The sequence below is a fragment of the Neolamprologus brichardi genome, chromosome 15 (genome assembly GCF_056152115.1).
Source record: "Neolamprologus brichardi isolate AB-2024 chromosome 15, ASM5615211v1, whole genome shotgun sequence".
Classification (NCBI taxonomy): domain Eukaryota; kingdom Metazoa; phylum Chordata; class Actinopteri; order Cichliformes; family Cichlidae; genus Neolamprologus; species Neolamprologus brichardi.
Window position 1 is genome coordinate 13010285 of NC_142118.1, and position 19417 is coordinate 13029701.

General features: G+C 39.8%; 1 protein-coding gene across 2 annotated transcripts in view; it reads right to left on the minus strand.

The window, feature by feature from the left end:
• Nucleotides 1–563: 563 nt before the first annotated feature.
• Nucleotides 564–19417, minus strand: part of LOC102793567 (glutamate receptor ionotropic, kainate 2) — a 64481-nt gene continuing 45627 nt past the window's right edge. For both annotated transcript variants that reach the window (XM_006792518.3, XM_006792517.3), the window contains exons 11-16: nucleotides 18681–18904; nucleotides 15169–15287; nucleotides 13993–14210; nucleotides 12047–12272; nucleotides 8095–8345; nucleotides 564–3516 (exon numbers count right to left, since the gene is read on the minus strand). In XM_006792518.3, coding sequence (XP_006792581.1) covers nucleotides 3352–3516; nucleotides 8095–8345; nucleotides 12047–12272; nucleotides 13993–14210; nucleotides 15169–15287; nucleotides 18681–18904 — 1203 coding nt within the window. In that variant the 3' untranslated portion in view covers nucleotides 564–3351. The remainder of the gene's footprint in view (nucleotides 3517–8094; nucleotides 8346–12046; nucleotides 12273–13992; nucleotides 14211–15168; nucleotides 15288–18680; nucleotides 18905–19417) is intronic.

The window sequence follows — 19417 nt, forward strand, 5'->3', positions numbered from 1 at the left end:
CAGGGTGGCCATTTATGTTGTTATGGTAGAGCTCAGGCTGCAGAAACAGTTTTCATCATTACCCCCCCCCCCCCCCCCCCCCAAAAAACCCCCCAAAAAAAAAAAACCTTGTCTGAAATCCAGAGCGGCCTCACTGTCCACTGCTGCCTGTGGGAAGGAAATAACAATAAACAATAAAAAACCAGAGTGTGTGCAGTGGAACATTCCTGGGCTATTTTGTTAGACTGTGCAGCCTCCTCATAAGCTGGAGATATTTTAGAAACTAGTAGTCAGAGAAAATTGTAAACAGACAGGCGGATGCAGTAATAGCTTGTGAGCAAGCTGGAAAAATAATTGGTTAAGCCTTCCTACAGTCCTCGCTTTGATTTGATTTGATTACATAAATCAACCCTTTTCGTATTTTATATTCAGTTGTTTTATAACAATACAAGGCATGGCTAGATACACACTGGGCTAGATGGCATCTGGTTCACTTGGCATATCCTGTTGATTCCTCATTTGGGTGGAAAAGAACCGCAAAGTCTGGAGTAAAGCTAAGAGGCAAATCTACAATTATGACCATTTTTAATGACATTATTTGTAAAACCTTGCATGGATGTCAAATTCCACGAGCACACATCAGTTTCCCACAGCAATGTTCCCAAACTATTCAACCACTTGAGCTCACACTGCTAGATTTAGCCGTGTGTAGAAAAAAAAAAAAGACAAATGACAAGCCACACTGGTAGATAGCTAACAAGTTAAAGAAGCATGTCTTCCCTGTCATTTCTCATAAAAGCGTAGATGCGGTTGTTTTAAAGAAGTCATTAAATATAGGGGAGCCACTCGTGTACAACACAGGTGTGTGGGCGTATTTGATTTTCTTTTTCATTTTTTTGTCTTTGAAATCATCCCTGGAATATCAGATCAGATGATTAACCGAATAGTGTAGGAAGACAGGGGCACTGGTGGAGTAACCTATCAGATATGCTTGTCATTTCACAACACGGAACAGAGTTAACAGACACAGAAGTGTTGTGGGGCCAAATGTGATGTGTCGCTTGGCGAAGAGAACACGCATCTGGAGACAATTAGTGGATAAATGATTCGCTCGGCCCACGAGTTATCCTCGAAAATTGCGCCCCAAGGTTGATCAAGTCCCTTTTAGGCACCGTGAGTGAAGCAACACCTGGCATTTGAGCAGAGGTGAGAGATTTACTATGTAGCACACGAGTGTCTCAAAGCTCTAATTACGCCAACATCAGAATTACTGCAAATGCACAGTTTTATACATTCAAAAGCTGCCCATCAGTGAGGTTCCCCTTTGACTGAGGTCATTTTTGCCTGTTAGTGAGTCCTAAAAGTAATATTTTCTGAAAGCACTGAAAAATATCCAACAGTGCCGTGAGATTATTTCAACCAGTTTCAAAATGCAAATGGACTCATTTCAATATTTTTTTCACCTTCTGGTGCAGGAATATGCATTAATAAATCAAACTTACTGATACCAACACGAAATATTAACAAACCCTTGGAACGAATTGGAAACATGGCCATACTGAGACTGAGAATGTCATTCACGCAGTGGCAGATTATTTATAGAGCAATCAATCAATCAATCAATCAATCAATCAATCAATCAGGCCAACTCAATCAGGCTTGTAGCAGATTTACCAGTATGGATCCATACTGATAAGCTGCAAGGATTTGCAGGGAGGGGAAAAAAACAAGCTATAGTCAGTGTGAGGTAATTTAGAAACAGTCATTCCACATTATGTTGCATGTCTACCAGACTGCAAAGAAAAGTGGAATTTTCAACTGTAAAACGCCTTGGTTAGTGTACACATCCAAGAGATCAATATCAAGCTTGTTTGTTTATGTTAAAGAAATTACTGCAGGGTATTTTTTCCTTTGCCTCTTCAAGATCAATATCTGTGTTACTTTTAGCTGTAAATATTTCCCCTAGTTTTAAAATAATACTTTTAGGACTTGATTCTGGTAAAAGAAAAACAAAACAAACAAAAATAAAACAACTCATAATAAAAATAACAATTTTGCTGTATGTTGGTGCTACACAACCACAGTTATGAACACCTTCTAGATGCAGAGCATTTGCATGTTTTACTACGTCTTTCATGGTGACTCATCATGGTGACTACCCAACTCTCACTGACAGCAGAACGGTTGCATTTTCTGGTTTTATTGTTTCTTACCTGCCAAAATCCACTACATCGTCTCCAGATAGTATATACAGCTGGCCCCGTGAGACTGGCAAGACAAAAGACTGAATCTCTGAAAGATGAGAATGATGAACCCTACACAGCAGAGTTTGAAGCCCCATAGCCACCAGTTGTCAGAGTTTGAGGGCTGAGTTGGTATCTGCTACATATTTTGTCCACAGAAGGGGCTACCATGATACAAAGTACTACAAAACTTTTTGTTCTTGTACAAAAACAAACATTTTTGTAGAAATCCTGCATTTTAAACAACAACTGATACAGAGTGAAAACTGCAGACTGTGCGCAAGGACCGACATGGATAAGGACTCTGACAGTATACATTTCTTGTAGAGGCTTTGAACATAATAATAGGCATGGCAGAAAGTTCTTTACAATGGCAGAACTTTGGCACGAGAAAGGCATTATAGAAGAAAACAATGGATATTTGACAAAGTCGGCATAGATGGTTCTCAAAACTAAATATCACTTTTATACATCAGTTCATAACAAACCATTTGGCACTGACTACTGTTCCCTTTGTTGGTGTAAGATTAGTGTTTGTTCAAATTATCTGAGAGAAACTCAAGTCACCGAGGAGAGGGGACCGATTGGGTCACACACACATGGAGGTAAGACGAAAGGGTATTGACATCAACAGAAAAACTACATCTGGTGTAAGTGTCACAATAGTTTTCCCTTCTGCACAGTTGTCAAGTGTGTCAGATGAGAGAGTGTGTGTGTCAGTGTGTGTGCATACATTTTTTTTTTCATTAGTTTTTTTTTGTGTGTATGCGTATGTTTAAGTCCACTTCTACTGTGGACTAGTCAAATGTTGTGTCATAAAATTGCTCGGCTCTTCTGTCATTTTACATATATTACCAACCAAACCCGTAAGTCCTTCGATTACATCTCCCTTCAAAAAGTGAATGTCACAGTGAGGTGACACTGCTCAGGTATCTATATTTCCACAGGAAACATCTGTCTACATAAGCAAGTGGGTTCGAAAGGAATCCTGTTTGTTTCTTTGTATTTTTTTTTATTTTTGTTCCCCCCCCCCTGCTAAACTTAGTCTGTAACTAAGCCAGCATTAATTCAACCCTGTCTCCCCACTCGTGGTTTTTACTGAGGGGTGTAGTCCAGGTGTATTCAGTGTTCATGCCATGGTTTCCTTTCCTGGGAGTCTCCTGTCGTTAAACGTGTGCATGTTAATAACCTCTTCTGTCTTAACGATGACAGGTGGCTGAGGCTTTTGTTTGAGACGGCGTTGGCACTTTAGAGACACGCGCAGCTCGTCCATCATGGCACTGCAGAATGATCGCTGCAAGAAGGAAATAGAAAAGAAGAAGGAAAAAAAAAAGTTCAACCCATTCTTGAGATATACAGTCATACTGGATCATTTGTTCTTACTGTCTAAAAGAGAGGGAAAGGTATTTGCATTAGGAGGCGGGCAGAGTGGTTTTGGCACAATGAAACCGCTGGCTTTTAGCCAGGAGACTTGAGCGTAAGCCTGGTGTGGCAAAACGCCGATGACACCAGTGCACATTTTACATGCATTTATTTACATGGGCGACAGAGGTTAGTTAACTTTAAAGTGCAGCTGCAGGTCATTTTAACAGCTTGCACAAATGACCTACAGCGTTGTTTAATGAGGGAGGGCTGGTGATGGTCTTTGTGCCGCATATTCTCTTTTAACCAGTGTCTTCTTAATGGTAGCATGAGGTCCTTTCTGAGTATCTCCAAGGTATTGTTGTTGTTTTTTATTTTCCACTCATGTTTTTGTAATGGACCTGTCCATTACATTTCAGTATTCTTGGGTAATTGCCACAGTGTCCTTTTTTCACCACCAGGTGGCACCATCACTGGGATATTCTAAATTTAGTGACTTTAATTCTACCAGAATCAGTCGATTTCTACATAAATTCAATTTCACTGCTTTACCATGCGCATCCTCTCACCTTAATATGTTGTGTAACATGAAAATACTTTTTTATATGCTGTACAATATGTTTCCTTTTCTGCCTTTTTCTTACTTGTGGTTCCAAAAGTACAGCAGGAGGTCTGACCTTCAGATGTAAAACCAGCTTTCAGTTTGAGTTCAAAGTCACACAGCCTTTTTACACGATTAAAAAAAAAGGTCCTCCTTGATAAAGCTTATAGGTGGGGTTGGGTCAGGTGACCCTCGCTTAGTTATGCTGCTACAGACCCCAGGCTGCTCTTCCATCATCTACTGAACTCCTCCTTTCACTTTAACTCCCCATGCATATAGATGACAACTGCGTGTGATCAACTGTGTGTCTTTTTGCCCTGGTAGTTTCCCCGCTCTCCTCTCTGTCTCTGTATCCTTCGCCATCTGTCTCTGGCATTCAGATTTTGGATCTGGGGTTACTAAACCCACCAAGCGGCAATTGTTATTATTGGTTGTTTCTCAGTGTTCATCTTTTCTCTTTTTTTCCTTCCCACTGTCACCACATACACTCAAAGGGGAATTGCTGGGCTTCTCTACATTATTTTAAGCTTGAAAAAATTAGCCAAACTGAACAGTTTCTCCTCTTTCTTTTGTATTTATTGGCTTTACGTTGGTTTTACGACAATCATATGTATGAACGGTACTGCGCAAAAGTCTCAAGCTGCCCCTCATTTCTTCAAAGTTTGCTACGAAAATGGGAAATAGGTGCGGTGATTTATTGAAAAATGTGAAAGTCAATATTTGGTATGATCACCGTTATTCTTCACACAGCCTGAACTCTCTTAGGCAAGCTGTTTTGTAATTTCTTTATGCAGACTTCATGTATAGCCTCTTGAAGGACATTCTTTTTCACCGTGTAGACTGTTATTGTTCTCTCTCTACCTACTGATGTCTGAACCAAAAATTTCAAATTTGTATTCATCACTCTGTAAGACCCGTTACCACTGATTTTCAGTCGCATTGTGTGTAATTTGGCAAACCTCAACCTTTTCTCCTTGTTTTTCTTCTTTAAGAATGGCTTCTTGACAGCTGCCCATTTACTGTGACAATTTCTGATGAGGATTTAGTGCCACATACATCTCTTAGGTACTGGTGTAGATTTTGTCCTGTTTCCTTTGGACCTTCCTTTGATATGCCAAGTTTTCAGCTAACAGTTCTTTGGGAATAACCTCGTTGGTGCAAAAATACTATTTTATGCCTGTCAGACTGTGTTACGTTTTGTATTTTTCATAAATTCAACTATAGAAATGTCAAAGTGCCTAAAGATGCAATTTAAATTTGGTTCTTTGCTAAGTTATCTGTTGTATGTAGACACAACACTGGTTAGGTGCCTCTTTTCTGCTTGTAGGATTCATAAGTCAGTGTTAAGTGAAAAAGCAACCACTGTCGAAAGAAAAACTTGAACGACCTTCAGAAAGCCCAGAGTGCTGTTGTTCAAGATTACTTGGAAGCCACATGAAAGTCTGGCTTCTTAGAAGCAAACTATATAAAATAAGGGGGGACTCATGACTTTTGCACAGTACTGTAACATCATTTGTAAGGATATAAATAAATAATAAAAAAGGATCTTGTGGTACTATTCTGGGAAAACAAAGGTCAACGTGCTCAGTTTTATTTTATGTGTACATGCGATAAAATAAACCATTGAGTCAGTTGATATCGTGTAACTGCGCAACAGAACATGAAGCATCTATTCATTTGCTTTTTCGACAGAATATTTTGGGAAAACAAGGCTTCATTTAAAGGGTTTGATATGTCCTAGATTCCCCCTTTAAATCGTCACTGTCACACAAACGTCTAAATAGCGTTTCACAGCCATTTGCACCCTGCCAAGAACGGGATTCTGGGAGAAACATTAAACACTTCTAATTTGGCATGAAAGTGAAAAACCTAAAGAGACAGCATAAAGGACAAAGCGTCCACTTCGGCAGATTAAATCCAAATATACTGCTACCCACTTTAAAACATCACAGTCTTATGCAACTTGTGTAATGTGAGCTTCTGTTGTCCCTGCATTATGTATGTGGTGTAAAATCCTATAAAATGTCAATATGCCCGGGCACCAACTTTGCCAAGTCAAATTCTCATACATTCCTTTTCTGATTATGCAAAATGTAATTCAAATTCAAAGAGTGTAGGAGGGGAGAAGATAAAAAGAGGAGGGGGAGCATTAAAGTATGAAGCTATTATTTTTCTGTTTGTGTATGTGTGTAGGTGTGCGAGATGGATATCTGTAGGTGGCTTAGGGTGTGTTTTTTTTGCAACATTTTTTTACATATATTTGTCTGCCATATGAATGAAATATTTTCTAGAGTCTGAAGGAAGACTGATTACAAAAGCAGACAGGCAAGAAGGATAACAGAAAATAAATTTTGAAAAACAATGAGAAGGAGGGTTTAAAAAAAAAGAGAGAGAAAAAGCTCGTGACGTTAGGGTGGAGGACTCTGGCAGGGAGTAAAAAAAAAGGAGAGGCTTGCTGTCAGCATGCAAATTACTAGCACCTTGTCAGCCTAGAGACTCTGGCATTTGCAAATTATCTGAATATTGTGACCCAGTCTTGCAGCTCTTGATTAATGATAGCTAAGATGTGCTGTGAAACTTTTGCAGCCCTTAAAAAAAGCAAGAAACTAATTACTGTTGCAATAAAGTAACACGCTGCTGCGCTGTGCTAATTCTATAGACGTAAATAATTAACAGACGCTATCAAGAGGACTCTCACAATTATCGGGAAACATCACTGCACGAGTTAAAGTGCACTAAAATACATACTCCACACTGTGCGATGAATCATGTGCGCTCAGTACGAAAATAGAGCACAAACAGAACAGCCTGAAAAATATTCAGAAACGTAACCAGGGGGATAAAGAAGCTGTGGATACAGTGCACTCTATGTATACATGGGGAATTAAAATAGATGTCATCTCGTGCGACTATTTGTATAATACTATTATGCTGGTGTTTGTGATGAAGGAGCTGCTGTAATTGTTAATTTATTGAAATGATGATTCAATATAATATATGACTAAAAAACAACAAGAAAGTAAAACATTTTCCCCCATTTAAAATCAGCAAGAAAATTATCCATGCATAGACAGAAGTTAGTTTCGGAAAATGCCTGCTTGGTTTAGCAAATATTGACTGCTAAAAACTCACACAGGTTAAAGCACTGGGGGATTTCTGTTTCCACACCACAGGTATATAGCCATTATGAAGAGTGAAAGCAATTTAAGCAGCCAATTGTTAAAATAAAAACAAGCTTGGTCTGTAAAAATGCACTTCAGGGCTATAAGACAAATTTTCATTTCACTTTCATTTGATGTCTCTTGGGTTTGGTGTCTTGTTTTTACAGTTTGATTCCTAAAAAAAGAGGTAGACCACTTTTGAGTTTTGGTTTTGTATTTTTCTTCATTTTTTCTTTATATTTAGATTCTCAGGTTTTAGGTTCCTATCTACTTCTGTTCGTGGTTATTATTTGGGTCGTATTTAATTCTGTGAGTTTCTGTGTATTCCTGCCTCCCTTGTGTTTCTGTATGTGTTACCTCCTGTTTTTAATTCGTTAATCTTTTGTCTCATGTGCTCTAGTTTTCAGTTTTACTTCCTTTTAAGTGTTAGTCATGTTAGTTGTCCTCAGCTCTGTTTCCACCCGTTCCCCATTTCTATTCTTCTGGTGTATGTTGATATTGTCTGAGCCTCCCTCTGTTCGTTTTTGCGTCACCCCTCATGCTTGTGCGTTTCCTTGGCTGTGTTCCATGAGATTTGGATCTTCTTCTCTTTCTTTGTGAATTACCAGCATTAAGACTGTGTTTTGAGATCACTTATGACTCCCCGAGTCCTTCATTTAGATCTCCATCCTGCCTGCCACACAGCCATACCTTGACACAAACACGCTACAGCAGAAGCCTAAAATCTCTTCTCTAATAGCGCCTGTACCTTTTCCAGCTGGGCGTTCTGCTTAGACTTGTAAAGGACCTCCCCCACAGCCACAAACACTGACAGCACAAGTCCCGCAGCCAGCACGATGAAGATCCCACCGATGTTCTGTACTCCCAGAGCGCTGGCCTCTTTGCTCTCCTCCTCGGGACACCCGTTGCCTCTCCACCACTTCTCCTTCATCATGTGCAGCTTGCCTTCCTCTTGCAGCTGCAGAATAGCTATCGTGATCTTGTCTCTGTATGGAGATCCTGCGAATGCAAAAAGCGTATCGTGAAACTGGGAAACACAGATAATACTCATGTGCCTAGGATCGTCATTGTTGTGTTAGTGGGTGTAAGAAACACATTCAGGCTTGCATGTGATCATATAACCTGTCATGTTATTGTTAGCCGCTTAGAGAGAGTTTTTTTGTAAGTCCTTCTTCAAATCCCACTAATCCCCCATATTCACAGAGCTATTCCAAAATTCTCACTCCTCTCTGCAGTGTGTTTATTATAATGCACAGGGAGTTGGCAACAATAACTTGGCTTGGGGGAGCAGAGCTGCTGTCGATTCTCACAATTTAGCTGCTGTTTGCACACGCTTTCATATGACAGAAATAGTCCCGATGAACAGAGGAGCCCAGTGAGGGGTACATATGTGTTTGGGATTATATGTGTATATTGATGATAGGGTTTCTGCATTGCTGTTTTTTGATGCATGTTGAGCAAACTCAAATCCACAGAAAGTGGGAAGGCGCCAGAATTAGCGACGAGGCATTAAGGCGCAGCGGGCGCTGGCCTGATCAAAGCGGGAATAATCGTCGCAGGGTAGCCGAGTGGGGTCATGTTCCTCTCCCATCCACAGCGTGTGCGACACAACACACGGCTGGGTTGATCCAGGAGCAGCGCACACACACTTTGCTTCAACCGGGCCAAGAAAGATTAATTCTTACTGTGAGCGTTCATGTTTCATGTTTTTCACTGCTTTAAGAGCTTGTTAGTGTATTTATGCGATTATGGGACTCATGCATAATGAAGCCTGGGTGCACATATTCATTTCAGGCATTTGGCTCGTGTGCAAATTAAGAGTGACTTAAAAGAAACAAAAGAAATGTTAAAAAAATAAAAAAATAAAAAAAAATAATAATTCAAGGACAACAGAAATGGTTTTAAAAAGGAAGAGAACATTTCGTGCCAGAGCTCCAAAGGAAATGAACGGAGTCAGGCTCCAGGTAACAAGTACCATCATGCTGTTTGTTGATCTCATACAGTTTTGCCTGTCAGCCCTGTTAGTTGAGTCTTCCTCTGTCTCATCTATCATTAATCTAATGCCATCCATCATCCTTTCATCTCCAAATCTCTGTGTTTAGACTAACAAAAGAGACATTACTAGAAAACTGAAAATTACACAATGCCACTGACTTTGGAGCAGCATCTGTTTTTTTTTTTCTTCTCTTATTTTGTAAGCTCGTGTTTTTCTCCCTGTGCTGAGCTTATGAGTACACTGACATGATAAACCAGAGCAGACTTGCAACACACGGTATATTTCGTGCATTTCATACAGTTGATATGCAAAGCGCGTAAAGCACAGCCCCTTAGATGCAATTGACTATGTATGTGGGAAACATATGCCTGCTTCATTTGAAAAATCAGAGATCTCTCTAGTATCTGGGTCCCCTGATTCAGGCTCCTCTCATATTTCAAATGATTAATGATGGCTTAACAAAACAGGCCTTGGATAAATGCTAATAGGATGGGTCCTTAGAGAGGAGGATATGGAGAGCGGGGCCTGGGCGAATGGGAAAAGCGCCGTGCTTGACACACTGTGCATACACAACTACCTGACAGATGTTCAACACCAGAGATCATCCATCACTCCTACACTGTCTGGCCTCAAGTATTAATGCGATCACAGTTTAAGTCGATAGCAGTGGATGAAGCATTTGTGATTTGGGAAACCATCTAGCACTAAAAGGTTAAAATGTTATTATGTCTTGCTCTGCTTTATTGCTGTAAAAGCCCTATAGGGAATAAGCTGCTAAACATTGTTCAGGAGGCCAAAAGGTATGAGCCGGTGGCTAACGTGATAGCTGAAGAGCTCACATGGTTTTGAAAAAGGACACAAGGAGAGGGCCACCATCAAAAATAATAATAAAAAAGAAAATATAAATTTTTATATTCTGCCAAAATTACTTCTGAACTAATAAAGTCATCGAGATTCCGATCTCAAGATCTTTTTGCAGGGCATAATCGGCTTTATTTCTTTAATACTGAGAAAATAATGTAAGGATTAGACAGAAAGAAGAAAGTGGGAAGTAATATTCTTCAGAGTGAATATTTATCTCTATATAAATGCAGAACCATTTATTGCTGAATTAAAGTGATGTGTTCCTATTTTATATATCTATATATATATATATATCTATATATATATATATATATATATATATCTATCTATATATATATCTATATATATATATATATCTATATATATCTATATATATATATATATCTATATATATCTATATATATATATATATCTATATATATCTATATATATATATATATATATATATATATATATATATATATATATATCTATATCTATATATCTATATCTATATCTATATCTATATCTATATATATATATATCTATATATATATATATATATCTATATATATAGATATATATCTATATATAGATATATATATAGATATATCTATATATATATCTATATATATATATATCTATATATCTATATAGATATATCTATATATATATATCTATATATCTATATATATATATATATATATCTATATATATATATCTATATATCTATATCTATATATATATATATATATATATATATATATATATATAAAATATAAAGTATACTACTGTGTGAATAAAAAATAAAAAAGAAGTGATCCATGCTCCAGTCTCTATGTGTCCATTTCAAGGACATCAGTCTAAGTACTTCAGCACTTAGGGAGCCACAGTGGGCCTATATTTCACAGCAGCCCCTCAGCTTTGTTATAGCCACGGCAATCACGGCATCCCTGCAGATTCATAACCGCCCCATACTCATCAGCGGCAGCCCGGTCCAGATGCGGATGGCCAAAATTAATCCTCCGTATTTTGATGGCCTTCATATCATTCATGATAGATGTGACCATTACAGTTGGTAGCAGTGTTCTCCGTGGCCTCGTCAGGACCACTCTAACCTCTGTGACACTTGAATGGGAACCATCAACAGCTTTCAGTCAGGGTCCTTGGGAACGCTAGAGCTGTGAGCTGTGCATTGATTAACCCTGGCAAACAATGCTTTTAATGCACCAAACCTCTTATGATTGTACTTGTTTTTGTGATACTTTTAGCTCATCTGCCTCATTCCTGGATAATGATGGTATAAAATGTCAGAATACAAAATTTTTGATGGGAGCTGGGTCAAAGCGGCTTCTGAAAACAAGCTCCTAGAGTTTGTTTTACACTCTCTGAAGTGCTTTTTAGTTGTGGTTTAGTGCTGAAATTAATGCCGGTGTCAAGTAAGTCAAAGGGAATTGCACTGAACTGATACTCACAGTGTTGCCTTACGTGAACATAAAATAAAATGAAAACAGACCATTAAAAGTATTTGTGAAGAGAGTTTGATACACGATTCCTGCCTCTGAAACAATCTTGTGAGAAAATCACCGTGAATAGAAAGATCTTGCCGAAGCAGTGAGCCATTTTAACCTCATCCATAAACTCAACCTTCTAGGCATTTCACTTTTCATTAAGCTACACCTTTTACACCTCACTGTGTCTAACCATTATACCCGTGACCTCGCTGATAAAGATCAACCTTTCCCTTTTCAAAGCTTTCCATCATTCCCACAACACACCTTAATGCGTCACACAGTATCTGCAGCATCTGCAGACTTAATCCGAGTGGCTTATAACACAGAGGGATGCAGAGGTCGTTTACCCATAGGTGTTCCCACGCCGTAGGCTCTGGAATCTATGAGGCCTCCAATCTGCGTGAGGTTGCAGTTGCGCTGGGTGACAAACTCAATGGTAGTGGACTCCATGAGGAAGGCATAATCTGAGGTAAGGACACGCTGGATGCCTTCCTCCACGTTCTTTACCATCACAGATTGCCTTCTGCTGTTCATAAACTCCCACATCTTGTCATAGGTAGAGATTTTTGTCTTCTGCAAGTAACCAGAGAGTGGGATCTGAATGAGACTCCAAGAAGTATTAGGAGAAAATATCATATCATCGTTTGCACAGTGTTTGGGACCTATTATGTTCATTTTCAGCTGCACATTTATTCTTATTCCTAGACTATAATAGCTTTGCATGACTCACAGTTCAAAAATAAACCCTATTTATTTTCTTCTGAGGCTTTGAGGAGCTGCTAAGTTCTTACGGTCCTCCCCCTTTACAGCCACCTTCTGTTTAAGGTTTTTATTGGCTTCCCGTCACAAACAGAAGACTGCAAATTGATGAGGCTGCTGTGCTCGAAGCCGGGTGCCTGAAATGACCCTCAAGGGTATCTCTTCTCTGAGACATTACGCATGTCCAAGATAAAAAACAAAACAAAACCCTGTCTGTAGCAAAACATGAACCTTGAGCTTTTTAGCTGTTTGTGTACAATTTTGGCCATGTTACAATGATCATCCAACACTGTCACAGAAACTCAGGAAAAGCATCATAGGTCCATTTTAATGTCTGAAAAACGATATGATGAAATGATGATATTAATATTTCTATGATGAAAAGAACTCAAAGTTTAAATCCTGGCGATTTAGATGAGCCATAAATACGACTTTTCTTTTGTTATAAATCAAGCTCTGTTTTTTATAGCTTGTATTTTTCATTCTCACATTATATAAGTACCTTTCAGAGTGGTTTTTTTTTTAATGGTGGAGGCTCTTCATGCTAAATTGAAATTGCCTAGCTTTGCACAAATGATTCACTGGAGGCAATTCATATAATCTGGTTTATGTTTAATTTATTGTTACCAGACACTTCCTAATGCTGCTGCATCAGGCGCTTTCAACCAGGGAATTACTGTATGTTTTTTTTTGCTGTGAAACAGTCACATCTTTTTGATGAATGTTGCATTTATAATTTAAAACAGATATATGTACGACATGGGCACAAGGACTGGGCCAACTACATACCTACTGCAATGGCTCAGCCTTGGAAACCCATGTCAAGAAGCTCCTGGTACACAGTTTCTGTACTGATGTTATTGCCACAGGAGGTATGGAGCTCTGCCATTACTGAGTCAGCAGGGTGTTGGCAACTTTTAAGCACTATGCGTCTTTGCACTCTGCGAGCTGTAACTTTATGTGGTCTAACACTTTGTGGCTGAGTTGCTGTGGTTCCAGAGTGCTTCCACTTTGCAATAATGCCACTTACAGTTGAATGCTGAATGTCTAGGAGAAAAGAAATTTCACAAAGGCTTCTAAAGGTGACATCCTATTACACTGCCACAGTTGAATTCAGTGACCTCCGGACCATTCTGTCACAAATGTTTGCAACGACCAACTGTATGGCTAGGAAAGTGATTTTCCTGCATTTTCACCAGCAAATCAGTTATAAATGTGGCACTACTTCTTAGGAAGATAATAAACTCTACTGTTCTCTGCAGTTGCAACCCATGCATGATGTTTGCAGGTGCAATATTCAGTGGATTACTTTGACTACTTTAAAAAAAAAAATGGCTGCACTTTCAACACCAGTTGCTCTTCTGCATTTTTCTGACAAATTAACTGCACATGGAGTGTTTGCTATTTGCACAGCAAACACAGGTGTTGGAAAATCAACCAGGAGAGAAATCTTAAAAGGATTATAAATGTGATGTGTGAGAAAATAACATTATTCACAGAGCCACTGCACAAACATCGCCGTAGATCCAGCTACCTTGAAGAATGTCATTGTGGCACCGTCCTCCACCACCCCATATGGGATTTTAGTTTGTTTGGCCAGGTCATCGGCTGAATCTATGGGCGATTCCATCCTCTCCACAGTGAGAAAAGCAGCCAAATTGGCTGTATAGGAGGAAATGATGATGAGGGTGAAGAACCACCAGATGCCTCCCACTATTCGAGTCGACAGGGCCTTGGGCATGAGCTCTGACCCTGGGGTGAAGGAGGCGGCAAGAATGAAAGTTAAACAGCAAGATGCATTCATTTCAACAAGTCATTATCATTCCAATCTTCTCATTACGTTTATTTTTAACGTGCAAAAACCAGAGAGGACTAACGCCTTTAGAAACGGGCTTGTTTCGAGAACTCATCAAGTTCTCAGCGCAGGCAGATGTGCCACTCGCATCAAGATTAAATCACTCGAGAGAGCTCTCAAAACAAGCAGATTGTTGGATCTCAAACAAGTGAAATGATCTCGTCTCAGTCACAAGGGAGTGCTTTAAATAATGCAAGAGTTACCGGAAAGTGCCATTCAAAGAGAACAAGGTGTTTGCATAAATCTCATATATCAAATTAAACACATCAACATCGATGGTGCAGTACTGTGTGGAGAGGTAACAGGCTGGTTAGGCCAGAGAGTCATGTACCCAAGGTAACCTCACATCCTGACTCCACACCCCACTGATCTCTAGGTGCTGATAGGCCAGAGGCAAGAGAAGAGGACACTCAGATATTAGTGGCATTGCTACAGTAACAAACATATTTACAGAATGCATAGTTAAGCGAATGTTATTTTTAAGTCTTTTTCAGCTAATGAGCTCAACAACACGTCTGTTCGCAAACAGAATCGCTTTATGCATTTTATACAAGAATCACTCTCACTCTCATTAATTTAACTCAAGTGGACTAAAGGCTGTAAAACTGTTGTTTTTAGAAACATGTTCCTAGTTTACATACTCGGGTTTAGCCCATGCTCCCATGAGCCTAAGTCTGTTACATTTATTTTAAAATATATGCACATTTATTCTAATTTCTGTGTGGTCTTTTAGAGGTCTCTCTCTATTGCCTCTGGCTTAGTTTAAAAAAAAAACAAACCCAACCCTTAGGGACCGTGGGGTGTAGAGAGCTCCAGCTCCACAAAGCAACTGTAGCCACAGGCTGAGGCAACTACCTTGCTGCATGAGTGCCCCAACTCCAAACCAGAAACTATTGAGCAGCGTAAAATTGTTTTCCACTACATCTGAGTCAGGGTTGCATGGATGCGGGTTGTACCACTCATAAGGACTAAACCTATAAGGGAAAGAGCAGAAAGACACACATGTCAGCACAAAAGGACAGAACAGTGTTTTCAGTGGTACAGATTAAATGGCTGATAAGACATGAATCTCAAAACATTATCAGCAGGAAGAAAGAGTGTGAATGTGTAGAAAACCTGTTTTGTGGATCAGCGCTTCTGCGGAGACGAAAGCAAATCGTTTCAGCTTTTGCTGAGATTTTGCCGAGACTTATTGGCATATTCAAGTGGTATCAGTTTATTGTAAGAATGGATCAATAGACTGGAATAACGCTGTCACTGGTGATAATGTCCCTGTGTGTAATGATCTTTGGAGCTCATTTCAATTCACTTAGTCAGGAGCCTTTAAGTGTTTCCCCCAGCAGCTACAATTATCGTTACTCTGCGGATACCATTTTATTTTAACACCCCAACGTGGGACTTGTGCTCTTCTTTTTTTCTTCTGGTTTCCCAACAGCAATCTCTGTTCCTCTCCTTTTCCCTTTTTCTCGCAATCCCCCACATCACATCCCCTCACATCCTCCTATACCATTCTCTTCCCGGCAACCCACGCTTCATTTTTTTTTCTCCAGATTGTTTTGCTTCCCCCATGAACCTCCTCCTGCTGAACACGCTGCCCGCCTTGGCTGATTGTCAGTGTCTTCGGGTCACTTGTGGACATTTCTCATTTATTATCCTAAGCAAAAGTGGCATGGCATTAGCACAAGGTGATTGGGTTAGTGTTAAGCATCAGGAACTGATTGAGTTTGTGCTGAAGTGGCTGATAGAGGGAACATTGCTTATGCAGAGTTGAGGGGCCTGACAGGTAATGGTGTTGAGAAGCCTTTCCCCGATATACTGCATGCTAATAAGCCTGTAGGCAGAGTCTTAAGGTTTTATACTGTGTGAACATGTGATGCCATTTGTCAGCTGTGCCTCTTAGACACAGAAAGGGAATAAATGTGTTTATATAGCATATATCGTATATGTGTCAGAACAGATTTGTATAGATTTAAAGTGACCATATGCTCTTAGGGGACCCAAACTGTGCCAAAAAAATATCTCACTGTAACAGCCAAAGACTTTGGTTTTCCTACAATTTGCTTTCCGTCTGTACATATGAGTGCCATTTGGAGCACGCTAATTACTGTTCTTATTTTACAAGCACTGGGAACATGGCAACATTTTTGTCACAATGCTCTTCCTTTACAGCTATTTTCCATTCAGTGAAAATCATCTGTGTGGACATGGCTGTGATGGCACGCTATAATTCTTCATGTCAACACCATCAGGATGCCTGATTTATTGGAATGTCAACGAGCTCTGTCTCCTTGGTATCACAGGCAACTGAAACAACACAATGGCCTTGCGGAGCTGTTCAGAATGCAGTGAGCGCGCTCGCGTGTTTTTATGTGGTCGCATGCACTTATGCCTGCGTGCATCAAGCGTCTGGCGCATAAATATGCCTTTACGTCTGTGTGGGTGAGTTTTTCATGTGGAAGCAACTGGGTATTTGCATTGGCTGCACCGATTGCATCTCAAAGTCAAACATGTTTTCTGATTATTTCTTTATGTTTTTGTACACAGACAATGCACGTAATCGCTGTAGCCCGCAGCCGATCGTAGAACACAACAGATGTATGTAGGTTGCTGGTGCAGATTTGATTGGACAGTGTTTGTTTCTCCCAGTGTCTACATGTGTATTCTGTATGTACCAGGTTTGATGGCTCCTCTGTATGACCTTTGTCTGCAGCTGGCCCGTATTCCTGCAGGCCGTGTTCTGCACACCGATCAGCAGGAGGAAGAGGATGTGGAACACGAGGACGTAAGGTCACCTCCTCACATCCAGCACAGGGGACATGTCGAATTGCACACGGAATTCTAAAAAGACGCTTTCCCTCTCTCTCCCTCTCCGTTCCCCTACTCCTGTCCCTCTTCCCCTTCGCTTGTCCCCGGCCACAATAACACAAAACGCGCGCCCTCCATTAGCTGTCTGTTCAATTCAATTACTTTGCCCGGCTTTATAGATCTGTTGCCTTTCTTGTCTCAGGCCAAGTGAAGAGGTTGTGTTTGGTGTCTTAAAAAAAAATCACAGACATCTGGAAGTTGGAATGTAAAATTACAAGAGCCTGCAATTCATGTAAACACGGTTTAATACAATTTATATAATCTATTCTTGTTTGCAAGTGGACATTTTCTACCATGAAAAAGGGTTTTGCGAGCTGAAATAATACCATTTGTTTTGTTAATAAAGGGAGAAATCAATTCAACCGCAAACAGAACTGGGAGGATGCACTGAGTGATATGTATTTCTCTGGAGCCTGAAATACGATAGCTTATTTAGGAAAAAGAAAAAAGTGTGTTAATGTGTGGGATGCAGTTCAACGATGTACTGTTTAGTGTTTTATTGTGCAAACTTGGACTTCATAAGCTCACAACTCCTGCTATATTTGAGAAAGAAAATAATATACTCTGCATGTGGAGGATCGGCCAATCATCCGGTGGCCGCGCAATCAATACTGTAATTATGAGGGAACCAGATCAGCAAGCTGTAGAGAACACCGTGCTTAAGATTTAAACTTTGCTGGATATTTTTGTCACATAGAGTGACGCAAAGGACTCTGTATTGCTATTGTGTGCAAAAATGGCATGATGCAGATATACGCATTATAATTTCATAGAAGCAAAATTAGAAATATCAGATCTCAAGGTCATTTTTATCGCAACCAGAAGAATATCAATAGGATTGCATGCTTTTTACTTACCATGGAGAAATGTGGGAGCAAATAACTATGGGTTTAATTTGCATATTCTGAACTAACTTAGGTGACAGTTGCTGCTTTCCTCTCATGTGATCATTTTGCCAGTAACATTTGATGAAATGTGTGTTAAACCAAAACCTCTCAGGATCAAAGAAGAAGAAGAAAAGCCCACACACACATCATAATGCGTTGGTCATGCATCTGGGGTTTTTTTTCTTCGGGGGATAGGTCGATTAAAATATTGTAGGAAATGTATTTGTACAGTATCAGCAGTGTACCTTAGATTACTGCACATTTCTTACAATAAATATCAGTTTGCTGGTTTTACAGATGCTGATGCTTGTGCAAATATGCCTGAAATATTGCTCTATACTTATCAGGACCATAGTAGGATGTGGACCATGTTTAAATCCATTATTGCAATTATATTTTGGTAAAATGTGAACTTTTCCAAAACATTCTAATGTTGGCAAAAATGCTGCCACGGCCCTTTCTTATATGTTTACTGCCGATTTCGTATCCTTTTGTTTCAGCACACGTCTTCATATCACAGAAGTCATCAACTGCTGCATGTTAGTCAAAGGAGGCAAGCAGGAAGGGGAGAGTGAAGTCAAGCAACGGAAGCAAACAGGGGGGTTGACATGTTACCTGGCTATGACAAACAGCACACAACTGACACCCAAGCAAGCCAGCAGAATATACATCCAGATATCAGGCGAGAGGGGGTTGAGGAAGGAGAAGACCCCAGGATTGGTGCCGTTGGGCTTGCGGTACAGGATACTTATCCCCAGCGTCATGAAGGGCTTGGAGAAGTCGATGACCTTCTCTCTGACGTAAGTGATGGCCAGAGGAGCAACTGCAAGGTCTGCTTTCTGCAATGAGAAAACAGCGGCGACGTCAAATAGGGGGATGGGTGTTTGTTCACCAGTAGAAAAAAAAAAATCCCAGCCAATTCAATTAAGATCTGATTCCTGTCAGCAGCTGCTCTGCTCAATATGTACAGGAGGCAGAGACGTGACATGAGGGAAAAAACGTAGCTAGGATCATTACTTCGACTAGATTATTAGGTGGGAGGCTGAGTTGGTCTGGAAATTACAGGTTATATGTCTGATCCTTTTTTATAAGGGCCAACAATCTTAGGATTAGATTAATTTTCAACAAATCAACCTCAAGTTGCCTCAGAATAGAAAATTAGCCTTCTGCACAGTTCAGCACTTGCTCTGTAGTATTTTTGCATAATTGCTCCAAGCTGTAACTTGATGTAAAAATGTATTCATTTATTTTTTTTACAGTTTCTAGATTTTTTGAAGATTCTGTTTCAAGCAGCCAAAGTCGCTTTTTGCTAGCAAGCGACCAATCTTAGCAGGGGGAAAGATTTCAGGGCT